Source organism: Bison bison, unplaced genomic scaffold (assembly GCF_000754665.1).
Source record: "Bison bison bison isolate TAMUID 2011002044 unplaced genomic scaffold, Bison_UMD1.0 scf7180017864167, whole genome shotgun sequence".
In the NCBI taxonomy this organism is placed as follows: Eukaryota; Metazoa; Chordata; class Mammalia; order Artiodactyla; family Bovidae; genus Bison; species Bison bison.
The window spans coordinates 106,187-119,023 of NW_011494739.1; the positions used below are offsets into that span (position 1 = coordinate 106,187).

The 12,837-nt window shown below is 51.9% G+C and overlaps 1 protein-coding gene across 1 annotated transcript in view; it reads right to left on the reverse strand.

Moving 5' to 3' along the window:
- The window catches only part of BPIFB4 (BPI fold containing family B, member 4), a 29,662-nt gene extending 20,621 nt beyond the window's left edge, over window positions 1–9,041 (reverse strand). The window contains exons 1-9 of the mRNA XM_010841698.1: window positions 8,994–9,041; window positions 6,955–7,078; window positions 5,918–5,980; window positions 4,932–5,451; window positions 3,865–3,969; window positions 2,977–3,120; window positions 1,710–1,773; window positions 1,185–1,245; window positions 81–172 (exon numbers count right to left, since the gene is read on the reverse strand). Coding sequence (XP_010840000.1) covers window positions 81–172; window positions 1,185–1,245; window positions 1,710–1,773; window positions 2,977–3,120; window positions 3,865–3,969; window positions 4,932–5,451; window positions 5,918–5,980; window positions 6,955–7,060 — 1,155 coding nt within the window. The 5' untranslated portion in view covers window positions 7,061–7,078; window positions 8,994–9,041. The remainder of the gene's footprint in view (window positions 1–80; window positions 173–1,184; window positions 1,246–1,709; window positions 1,774–2,976; window positions 3,121–3,864; window positions 3,970–4,931; window positions 5,452–5,917; window positions 5,981–6,954; window positions 7,079–8,993) is intronic.
- Between the last annotated feature and the right edge of the window lie 3,796 nt (window positions 9,042–12,837).

Genomic DNA, 12,837 nt, shown 5'->3' on the forward strand with positions numbered 1-12,837 from the left:
ATCAGGGGAGGTGGGGTCCTCGCTCACACCTCGGCCTGTATGGAGAAGGCCACCTCCCCCACCCGAGCCCAGGCACTTACGTTGAGGTCCAGCTCCAGGAATTCCCCAGTCACGAGCGGGAGGCTGGAGAAGGTGTACTGGACACTTCCCAGTATCCCCAGAGGAATCAGAGCTGCAGGCAAAGGTGGGGTCACAGGAAGCTCCCCCCACCCACCCAGACACCTTCTTTGTGACCTGAGGGGAGTGGGCAGCAAGGTTCTGGCTCCAGACACCATGGAAAGAGCAAGCATTCTGGGTTCAAACCCCAGCTCTGCCTCTTCCTTGCTGTGTGATCTTGGTCAAGACACTGCACCTCTCTGAATCTCCATTTCCTCCCCTGTAAAATAAGCTTAATAGAACTCCTCAGACAATATTGGTGGTTGGGGGTGGGCAATGAGATTCTACATACTGATAAGCTTTGTAAGCTGTGAAGTGCTGTACTGGGAAGAAATTATGGGGCTCCACAACGTGGCGCTTAATTGAGTTTGGCATTTCTCTGACTGCTTGTGATAAACGGCCCTAACTTCTAGGCGCTTCCAACCCTGTACGGTGGTAGAGACTGTGCACTGCCCAACAGGTGCTACCATTATGCTGTGATCTATCTGGATGGAGGACCCTGGAATCATGTAGTGCACGACCTGGACAACCGCATGGGGCAGACTTGCCTTCAGGAATGTTTACTCTGAAATCCTGGATCAAGGGTGAGTGTCACAGCCTGAATCTGAAGACCTGGACGGTCTCCACGGCATCTGTCACTCCCTAACCTAGTGATAGTCACTCCAGTCTCTCTAGGGCTTGAGACCAACTCCCTGATTTTAGAGATGAGGGAACTGGGAAGAGCCTCTCCAAGTCCACACGCTGCCTGGGGGCTGGAAACCCAGTGTCCCAACACCATCCAGAGCCGCAGCGCCTGGGGGTCCAAGCAGGAAGCTCCTCCCTCTGGGGCTTGCAGGGGGGTGGGGTGTCCAGGGACAAGAGGAAGGGCCAGGCAGCCCCTCTCCCCTGGCGTCAGACGCACAGCACAGCATGCACCACACAGGGCCCTCCTCCCAGACGTTGCTGTGTCCCCGGTCCCTTCCGAGGGCTGGGCCCAGATCAGGTGCTAGAAGATGCTGGTTGAATGAAGCAACAAAGGAAGGACTTACAGTCCACGAGACCCAGCTGGTCGTTGACAAGGCCCAGCACCACGTCCACGATGGGGCAGAGCTGCAGGGGAGAAAGGGCATGGAATCCTGGTGACCGCGCAGGGCGTGGGGGATGGTGCACAAGTGAGAACAATGATAATAGTGATTGTACTGACTGCTTTTCTGTGCGTGGCCCTGTCCTCTCTGCAGCCCTGTGGGGAAGGCTTTCTCATGATCCCCATTTTACAGATGGGAAAACTGAGGCTCAGAGAGGTGATGTGACTGCCACCCAGCTTGGAAGTGCTGGAGCTGGGTTTCCAACCAAGGACTGTATATATCTCAAGCCTCACCTCTTTATCCCCTCACCAATCTGTCCCTCCGCATTCCTTAGGGCCCTTTTCAGACCCCCAGGGACGCGTCCCAGCCCCCTGGGTCCCTCTCTCCTTCTGGGTCACCTGTGTGCCTCCAGGAATGGAGGCTGCACGGGGCCCCTCACTCTGGGGAAAGTTTGTACTTCCTGCTCCTGGTCCCGGGATGGGTTCTTACCAAGTCAGGGAGGACATTGGCCAGGACTCGGTTTACTAAGTTGTCCACAAGGTTGGGGAGTAGCCTGAAGAGAGAGCAAATCAATGACAGTTCAACCAAATGGTGGAATATTACACAACCATGTAAAGGTAAGCAAAAGGAAACTCTTCGTGTTTGGCACAGAAAATTCTCCCAAGAGACCAATGATGAGAGAAAAGTACAAAGCAGTGTTTCCAGTATGTGCTCACTTGTGTTAAAATGACAGAGGGGGATGAAATTTACATTCATGCTTGCTTCATTTGTTTAAAAAAATTGGATGGAGAATCAAGAAACAAATAACCAAGGAGAGCTCTCTGGGAAGGGGGAAGATGGGAGATGGAGAGGCAGGGGCCCATGCCTTTTTATCATTTTATATTTTGAACAATGTACCACCAGATATTTTTCCTTGTGAAAATGTGAATTAAAAATCTGTGAAGTTTCTGGGTATCCTTCCCCCTCCTCATCTCACCAGAACACCAGGGGCTGATTGTTTTCTGCCTCCACCCACCCTGGAGCAGAAAGGCTCAGAGAAGCCCACATGAATAGGAAACTTGGGGCTCAAATGCAAATTTGCCTGTCCCTTCATCAGTGAATTTCTCTGATCTCACAGTCTAGATAACATGAGGGCTGGATAAGAAAGAAACTGATGAGACAGGAGAGGAAGGATTAGGGGGCTTCAGAGAGACCAAGAACAAGGATCTCTCAAGATGAGGGCCAGGGAATGAAAAGAAAGGAACTCAGTTCTGAGTAGCCCTGATGTGCCCTCATCAGAGACCATCATCAGGGGGCAGTGTACCAGCCAATATCCAGACACTTGGAAACCCCTCTGGACACAAGGTGTGCACTCTGCCAGTTTGTGAGTAGAGTGTAATAGAAAAAACTCAACATCTGATTAAGATCACAGGAACAGCATCAACTGGGAAATTTCACTGTGAGTTGGAGCACCATTGAACACAATACCCATGTTATTCAAGTAACATAAACTCTTAAAATGTGCCAGATTTTCACTAGGTGTTTTACACTCACCATCTTAATTCCAAAGGGGAAAAAATGACCCCCATTTCACAGATAAAAAAAGTGGAGCTCAGAGAGAGCAACAGAGCTATCCAAGGTCACACAGCAAGCAATAGTGAAGCTGAAGAGGTTTGAACCCCAGGCTGCTTCCAGAGCCTCTGCTCTAAACTATGATTGGCCAAAGACAGATCACTCTACCATCTGCCAAGGCACTCCACAGCCCACTGGTACTCACCCTCGCAGCAGCCTGACTTTGATACCTCCCAGGAGGGTATCACATCGCTCAACGACCAGCCTTGGGTAACCCGTGCGGTCCATGGTCAGCCGGACTTTGGCCGTGATGTTCACCTCCACTGCGATGTCCAGGAACCCAATAAGACTAGAGGAGAGAAGACCAGGGTACCAGGGAGACAGTGAGTCAACGCCCAACCACCGCATTGCACCTTGGCCTTTGCCCTGGCGGTTCCTGCCATCTACTATGCTGCTGGTTCACGTCTGGGGTCCCAAACCAGAAGGCTTCCCTGGACCCTCAAGTCATCTGTGAACAAATCTATCCCCACTTATGAGAGCTTCAAAGGCTGGGAACAGAGGCCAATAAATGAACCTATGTCCAAATTTTGGTTTCCAAGGTGACCACCCCATCATATTGCTTTGTAGGTATGACCTCCTCCCATGGGGATAAATCAGTGCAAAGGTCCACCACCTGAGGTCCTCTAATGAGCACCAACTACTTGGCAGACACTATTCAGGGAGACCATCTGTCACAGTGGCTGCAGCCACCTGGGAAAGGATAAGTCTTATTGTGCCCATTGCAGGTGAAGACATTATGGCTCAGTGATATTAGAACTGGCCTGACTTCACACGGGTTAAAAGAGAGTCAGGATTTGAACCCAAGGGGCCCCCAGACTCCAGCCTCCCAGGATCTTAACCTCTGCATAGGCTGCCTTCACTGCTTGCTGCTCAGGAGATGACCTGAGCCCAAAGGTATAAGCCACGTGCATGCTGATGACACCTCAGGTCTTTTAGTCCCCACATTATGGACAAAAAGGAGAAATAACCTGCCCCAGATCTCCCAGCCAGGATGTAGGGTGGCAGGGACCCCTCTGGAACCAAGGACACACACCTCTTCCCGTTGATGGCCACGCGGGTGTACAAGCTCAGGTAGACACCCACGCCAGGCAGGAGCCGCACAGACACCCGAGGGAGAGTCAACTCCACAATGCGTAACCTGCGGGGGACCAAGAGCAGTGAGAGGGCTGCCATCTCCAGTGCCCGGCACCCCACTCCCAGGGACCGTCCTCCCTGTACCCCCCTCCTCTGCGCCCCATTCATTCTTCTCAGCTCTAGAAAGACCTACGATTCATGGATAGAGTTTGGAAAACACAGAAAAATTAAAGGCAAAAAATATGCCATGACCCAGTCTCCCACTGCCTGGAGGTCTATTGTTTATATTTCCATGTATTTGCTTGGATCTTTTTTTTTTTTTTTTTCATGTAAAAATGCTACTCCTTCTGCCTGTCCCTGCCCGGCTTTGCCTGGTTTCTTCCCACACATTCTTTAGATTTCAGCTCTAGGTTTTCTTCCTCCGGGAAGCCTCCCCTGATCTCTCCACTATACACCTCCTCACTTCTTCATGAACTTCTTAGCACTGTAAATGTATAATTGTTTCCAGGCTTCTTCATTGATGCCATATAACCCACCAGCCTGCAAGCTCCATCAGGAGAAGAGATGTGTCTTGTCTTGGCTCACCATGAGGTCGTGCCCCTGGGGACAATAGAGCGCCCTGCATGTAGTTGGCACTCTAAATATTGGTCAAATTAAATAGTGAATATGAGGAGGAGGCTGAGCATAGTTGAAATTATAATATGTATGCGCAATCTTGGGTGTTTTCCACCTCGACTATATTACTATGACCATTCTACAGAGGAGGAAAATGAGACTCAGAGAGAGGAAAAGAATGGCCCAAAGTCACAGGCTAATCTAAAAGGCTGAGCTGGGACTCAAACTCAGGACTTTTAACAGCAAGATCCCAAATCATACAAGACTCAAGACGTCCAGTCCCGAGGCCAGGTCCTAAAGTGTATGAGACACCGAAGACCATCCTTATTCCAACTCCAGGCCCCTGGGGGTGATTATTCTTGTCCAGAGTTCATTAGGGAGCTTGACAGGGAGACCCCAGCCTCTCCTTACCCGGTGATGCCCTGCACGGTGCTGATGATGCCGCCCTCGCCAAGTACGCCCAGGACGCCCCCTCCTCCAAGAAGTCCTCCGTCTCCAAGGAGACCACCTCCGCCGAGCAGGCCACCTTGGCCTGCTAGGATGCCGTCAGCTGCCAGCATGCCCCCCGTGCCCAGCAAACCGCCTGGGCCCAGTGCCCCAGTGGCTACACCAGGCGGGATCTCTCCAGGCCTCAACTCTCGCCGGTGAAGTCTGCCCACGGGCGCCGCACCTTCAGCAGACCTGTACCGCCCGTGGTCTCTGTGGCTGCCGTGTGCATTCTCAGCATTGCGGTAGTTGCTGGTTCGGAGGTCCCTGACGCTTCCATCGGACTCAAGGATCTCACCATATCGGTATTTGCCCCCCAACTGAGCGGTGTTGTCATTGGCCTCGACGTGACCATACTTGTAATTACCGCCCAGCTGGTGGCCATTGGTATATTTTGGGGGTGGTTCTCGGACGTGGAAGTCATTGTAGGGAACACCACCGACACCTCGGGGGAATTCAGCGCGTCTGTAGTCATCGTAACGATGTCGGCCACCACCCAAAAGACCACCACTGCCACCCAAGAGACCACCACCACTGCCACCCAAGAGCCCTCCACCACTGTGGGCTCCACCACCCAGCAGCCCCCCACCACTGCCACCCTAGCAGCCCCCCACCACCGTGGCTTCCACCACCCAGCAGCCCCCCACACCTGTGGCTTCCACTACCCAGCAGCCCACCATCACCACTGCTACTCCCACCACCAAAAAGCCCCCCATCACTGCCACCCAGGAGCCCTCCACCACTGCTGCTACCGCCACCCAATAAGCCTCCTCCAACTCCGCCCAACAGGTCACCACCCCCTCCACCCCCGCCACCAAGCAGGCCCCCCAGAAGACCACCTCCCCCACCACCTCCACTTCCACCAAGCAGACCCCCCAGGAGAGGCCCACCACCATCACCACCAGCTTTACCCATGGGCACCTCTCTCAGGGCTGAGCGAAGAGCATCACTTTGCTGCAAGGTGCCCGAGATGGCTGCGGAGAAGCAAAGGTCTCATTCAGAGGCTCGTTCCCACTCTGGTCCCCAGCACTGCTCGTTCCCTAGTCCCCTTTCCCCACTGGTAAACTCCTGAGGTCGAATGGTAAGGCTCCTCCTGACCAGCCCTGACATCCCCGTGAGCTCATTAGCTGCTGGCTTTGACCTCTCACACATTAACCGGATTTCAACATTGTTCAGCCAAACCTGGGTAGATTTTCTTCATGATCCTTCCTTCCAAGCACTCCACACTTTACAGTGTAAAAAACAACAACAACAACAAAAAAACCCTACTTCTTCGTGCATTATTCAAATTTATTCCTGGAAAACAGTCAAGGCCAGAATTATTGTCCCCATTTGATGGATAAAGAAACTGAGGCCCGTGATGCTGAGGAAATGACCCCATTTTTTTCATTCTATGACAGCTTTAGACAGGAATGAGGCCAGGGGACATGTCCTCATTTGCCAGATGACAAAAGAGAGACCCCCAAGAACTGAAGGCAGGATCAACGACAGCTCCCACTTTTGAGTGTTTTCTATGAACCAGGAACTGTGCTAAGTTTTCAAAAGGTCATTCATCTCATTAGATTCTTGTATCAGTCCTCCAGGATGGGGACCATAATGACACCCTCTTCACAGATGAGAAAACTGAGGCTCAGAGAACTCAAGTCATGGACTTAAGGTCATATAGCCAATATCTGAACTCTAGGAAGGCTGACTCCAAGACGCAAGCTCTTAATCGCTGCTTTCTACTGCCTCAAGCATACACTCCCCAGCATGGTGCCTGGCCCCTAGCAAGTGCTGAGGAAGTGTGAGCTCACGGAAAAGATGAAACTAAGGCTCAGAGAGAAGCCACCCATCCTTCTGATGTAGAACCTGCCAGTGAGCAAGAGAGTGCTTGGGAATTTCAGAGTTGGCTGGACTTCCCTACCCGCCGCCTGCCACCATTCACTCTCTGCAGGACTGGACTCACCGTTGCTCAGCACGTCTTTGGTAACCCTGAGGACGGTGTTTGTATCTTGGCGGACGCCACACACAGCCGCCACTGACAGAGCAGCCACACACCACGCCGTCCACATGCTGGCACTGCTTCTCTGCTAAGGAGACAGTGGGTCATAGGGCCATGGCTGGGTGTTACCACCCTGCCCAGCAGCTAGAGTTAGCACCACCCCTTCACAACCCACCAAGAGTCACATCAAGACCCTGAGGCCCAGAAACAGGGGAAATCACCCAAGGGCATAGAATAAGGCAGGCCCAGAGTTCCTGATGCCACCTTCTGAGCTTTTCAAATTGCAGTCAATCTGGACATATCATTAACTGAACTGTTCCATAACATAGATGTTTCATTAATATCTCCCCAGATGAAAATTTACAAATGGAGCTTCAGGAATAGAGAAAAAATACTCTATTGGGGATTCCAATCAAAATAGCAAATTAGTAGAAGGCAGACTCTGGGGAAATTTCTCCAGAGATTTCTAGAGAAATCTACTCATCTGTTTACCCAACCACCCATCCATCCATCCTTCTATTCCCCCATCCACCCATCCATTCACCCACTCATCAACCATCCATTCCCCCTCTTATTCATCCATCCATCCATCTATCCATCCTTCTTCCCATCTATCCATCATCTATACATGACCCAACCAACCAGCAAGCTGATCTTATATCCATCCACCTATCCTTTCTTCCTTCCTTCCTTTCATACATCCATCACCCATACATCCTTCCATCAGTCCATCCACCTGTCAACACATTCACCTAGCCACACTTGCATGCATCCAGCCAGCTAGCAAATACTCCTTCCCATCTCTTTGGAGGAGACTGTTCCATCATCATGTCATTAAGATGAAGGGTTCTAGATCAGACCTCTCTGGATTCTAATCCTTAGAAAAGAGATTTGACCTTTTGAATTACAGCTTCCTAGTCACCATCATGGCTTCCCAGGTGGTGCCAGGGGTAAAGAACCCACCTGCCAATGCAGTATATATAAGAGGTGTGGGTTCGACCCATGGGTTGGAAAGATCCCCTGGAGGAGGGCATGGCAACCCACTCCAGTATTCTTGCCTGGAGAATCCCATGGACAGAGGAGCCTGATGGGCTGCAGTCCATAGGGTCGCAAAGAGACAACTGAAGTGACTTAGCACGCACATACATGCAGTCACCAGCACATCATATCTGGTACATAGCAGACACTCAATAAACAGTAGCTATTTTGGGGGGACTATTATTTCACACCCCTAAGAAGTGGATGTGAAGTATTATGAGATTGGAGGGGTGAAGCATGCATTTGGGGATGAGCAGGTCAACCCCTAGGAAATTTTATTTTGCTGCCTTCATGTCTAATAAACTTCTATTACTCCACCAAACCAGTCTACCCATTCACCAGCCTCAGAGAATCAGAGCAGGACATGGTTCCTTCCAGGCCAAACTATGAAATTGTTGGCCTCAACCCCCTCCACATATGCACCCTCTTCCCTTTCTCCTGTCTCCTACATCCCCTGAAGTTCACACAGCCCCTCCATTCTTTCCCTGCTCCCCTAGGAAGAATTTCATGGGAATTCATTCATAGTAGAATATTATGGTATCATATATTCAAGAATTTTTTCCCCCTGGCTTCCTCACCTCATCCTAACCCCACTGCCCAGAGAATTCTCTGTTCAAAGAGGGATCACCACCTTCAGTTAAAAAGATGGGCATCAAAGGAGGGATTTCTGGCATCAGCAAACAGCTAACGAGCATCAGGGAGGTAGCAAAGGTCCCGGGTACCCAACCCCAACATTCCTGGGGAAGATGAGTGCAGCTCTGCTCACCCATGTCATTCAAGGGACTCAGGCCCTTCTGTTGATCCCTGAGAGGTCTCCTGACTATGCCCATGCTGCAGACAAGATCACTGAGGTTCAGAAAAGGGTCACCCAGGCAGGTATCCAGTCTGGGACACACTTCATTGCCTCCCCAGACCTTGGGCTCCCCCTGCCCAGACTCTGAAGAGGGAAGGGGGCACCTCCTTACCCCCCGGGAGGTCCCTGCAGCTCGGTCTTGAGAGGTCCCGTTCACTGGGCCCTCTGCTTCAGCTGAATCTGGTCGCAGGCTGGCCTTATATAGCAGCCAGAGTCTGCTCCCTGACCCAGGGAGGGAAACACCATGTAATTATGAGAGACCGGAATCTAGATTTGCTCCTCACATTGGGCACTGAGACTCAAAACCACAAGGGTTTGCGGTTTGTGGCTAATTCTGAGAACTTGTTCAACTCCACATGGTGTCACAGGAGCTGGGGTTTATCAGCCCCTGGTCGTTTGTAGCTAATTCTGAGAACTTGCAACTCTGGATGGTGTCACAGAGCTGGGGTTTATCGGCCCCTGCTCTGGGCACATTCCTAGAGACCCTAGCAAGGACCCCAGATGGGGGAAGTGGAAGCACCCCCAGAGGCATCTAGTTTTCAGCTCGAAAGCAGGCACTGCCCACTCCAGCTGGCCAGGGCAGAGAACCATACCCAGACTCAGCATCAAGCTGACCCTGGTTCAGCTTCACTCGACCCAGAACTCGCTGTGTGACCTTAGGTCAGCCACTCCCCTGTTCTCTGCCTCTCATCACATATTTCCATCTGTTAAGTAAGTAGAATACCTGCCTCACAGGACTGATTTGAGGATTCGAGGAGATGAACTTGGACCTGACTCTTCAAACTTGGGGCAAGTGTGAAGAGAACAAGCAGACTGGCTTCTGTTGATCTGCAGAAGTTTTTCTCCCAACATTTCATTATGAAATGTCCACACATCCAGTGAAGTTGAAAAAATTGTACAGTAAGCACCCCATATACTTGTCATATTCTACCCACCGGCTACATCGACCATTAGTGTTTTCTTGTACTCTTGCCTGGAAAGTCCCATGGACGGAGGAGCCTGGTAGGCTGCAGTCCATGGAGTCTCTAAGAGTCGGACACGACTGAGCGACTTCACTTTCACTTTTCACTTTCATGCATTGGAGAAGGAAATGGCAACCCACTCCAGTGTTCTTTCCTGGAGAATCCCAGGGACGGGGGAGCCTGGTGGGCTGCTGTCTATGGGGTCGCACAGAGTCAGACATGACTGAAGCGACTTAGCATAGCATACTTACTTTACTATGTATCTATTCATCCATTAATCCATCTTAAAAAAAAAAAAAAAAACATATTTCAAGGATTTCTCTGGTGGTCCAGTGGCCAAGACTCTGCACTCCCAATGCAGGGGCCCTGGGTTCGATCCCTGGTCAGGAAGCTAGATATCACATGCCACAGCTAAGAGTTCGCATGCCACAACTGCAGATCCTGCATGCCACAACTAAAAAGATCCCACATACCACAGTGAAGTCTAAAGATCCCGCATGCCATGACTAAGACCCGGTGCAGCCAAATACGTAAAAATAAATAAATATTTTTTAAATGTATTTCAAAGAAAGTTGCAGTTAACAATATATTTTCCTCTAAACACTTTAACATGCATGCCATAACGATCCTCTTCTTTAGATGTAGAATTTACATACAGTGAAATTCATAAATATTAAGTGTTTATTTAAATAGTGACAATGTTATACAGTATGTCGCTTGCACCCCTATCTTAACATATTTTCATCACCCCAGAATTTTCCCTCCTGTTCCTTCTCAGTCAGTGCCTGCTCCCACCCCTCAGAGGCAGCCACTGCCCGCTCCAAGACCTGCTAGGACACAGACCAGACCTCTCCCTTGGCACTGAAGGTGGATCTGCCTTCCACACCGAGTGGCACCCATTCCTCTCACCACCACCGCCCCCAGCCTCCCTGTCTCCCGGCCTCTGCACGTGCCCTCTCTGCCAAAGAACACCCTTCCCCAGATTCTGTTAGTCACACCAGTGCAGAAATGCCAGCTGCTCTAGAATGCTGTGACAACCCCCAACTCGGATGCTCCCTCTGGACGCCCAAGGCCCTCTGCCACCCCACTGAGATGGCCTTGCTCTGGGCAAACCAGGCCTGTGCCCCACTCCCAGCCCAGCACAGGCACAGATGCCAGCGTAGCAAATGAATGAATGAACGAATGCTCTCAATCGCTGCACATAACCTGGGGAGCAATCTGAGTCCTCCTTGCTTCCCGCCCCCAGCCCAGGCCTAGGTCCTACCTTCGTGTTTCTTTTTTTACGTACTAGCCACACCCCATGGCACATGGGGTCTTGGTTGTCTGACCAGGGGCGAACCCATGCCCCTGCATTCAAAGTGCGGAGTCTTAACCACTGGACCACCAGGGAAGACCCCCTACCTCCGTGCTTAATTGATGACATCTCCTCCTTCCCCATGAAGCCCACCTGAGGAGCTCTCCTGGGTGAGGGGGCATTTCTCTCCCCCACCGAGGCCTGCTCTCAAGCCAGGCTGAGCATAAACAGGCGTTCCCCTGAACTCTGCAGGGAGATGCTCCCTCCCTGCTATCTGAGGGCTGTGGGGCCTCTGAAGGCAGGCGTCCTGCCAACCTCGCCAGTGGCACCACTGGAGCCTGAGCCAGCGCCTCTCTGGGACTCACTTTCCCATCTGCAGTGGGTGCTTTAGTGGAAAACAGACTTTGGAGCCAGAGGCTCGGTTTGAATTCTGCTGTCCGTTTTCTCCAAGCCTGTTTCTTTGGTGTCAAGATGGTGACCAGAGTGACTTGGCCTCAAAAGAATGTCGTAAAGGTCGAGTTTAATCATGCAAAGTGGTGAGAACAAGGCCCAGCACCCAGTAGGTGCTCAGTAGGTGGTATTTTTACTCTCATCATCCTGGGTCCCTGTTGGCGCCAGAAGGCAGAAAGTTGGTAAAACCCACAGGGGTGTGAGGGGGTGCCTGAACCCAGGCCCTGGACCAACTGATCACCTGTAAGGGCTAGGAGGGTTCCGGGCAGGGACCCCAAGAACCACACACGCCTGTGTTCCCACATCCCACTTGGCCTCTCAGCTCCAGACAATCCCTTCTTCTCTGGGCCCTCAGTTTGGTCATCTGAGAAATGGGCAGAATACCACACTTCTTCAGCAGGGTTTCCAGGATTGCGGAGGAAATGTCTGGAACATGCCTGGAGCTTTGTGGGGCAAAGAGGGCAACCGCGCCTTTCTCCACCTGCCCATCCCTCCCGCCAGAGAGCAAGGATCAACGCCTACTGTGAACTGTAGAGGGCAGTGCACACATGGAGGTCAATGCTGTCTTCAGCCCGGAGACCAGCCAGGTCCTGGTGGTCATGAGGCCAGCCTTCCCCCCAGGGCCCCGAGAGGATTAGTGTAGCTCTGGCGCCGAGGAGATCACCTGGGCTTAGCAGCCAAAGGGCACCTTTGTCTGGAGCTGGTGGGACCAGGCCCTGGGAGGCGATTCATCCTGAAGGTGACTCAGCCTGCAGGGGGCCTTGTGGGGGCTTCATGAAGTGGGGAGTTGGGACCAGGAAACAGACCCAGCCTCACTACCAATCCCTCCAACTCAACCCTTGTCCCCCTTATGAACTGTCGGTTCGCTGCTGACCGAGGGACTTCCTGCACATCTGGCTGGTTTCATTGCCCAGCCTAAATGTGGCAGTTCAGAACCTGGGCTCTGGAGTCAGGGGCCTGGGCTCAAGTGCTGACCCTCATCACTTCCTGGCTGTGTGGCCTTGGGCAAGTCTCTTAACTTCTCTGGGCCTCAGTTTCCTCAACTCTAGATCAGATCAGATCAGATCAGTCGCTCAGTCGTGTCCGACTCTTTGCGACCCCATGAATCGCAGCACGCCAGGCCTCCCTGTCCATCACCAACTCCCGGAGTTCACTCAGACTCACGTCCATCGAGTCAGTGATGCCATCCAGCCATCTCATCCTCTGTCGTCCCCTTCTCCTCCTGCCCCCAATCCCTCCCAGCATCAGAG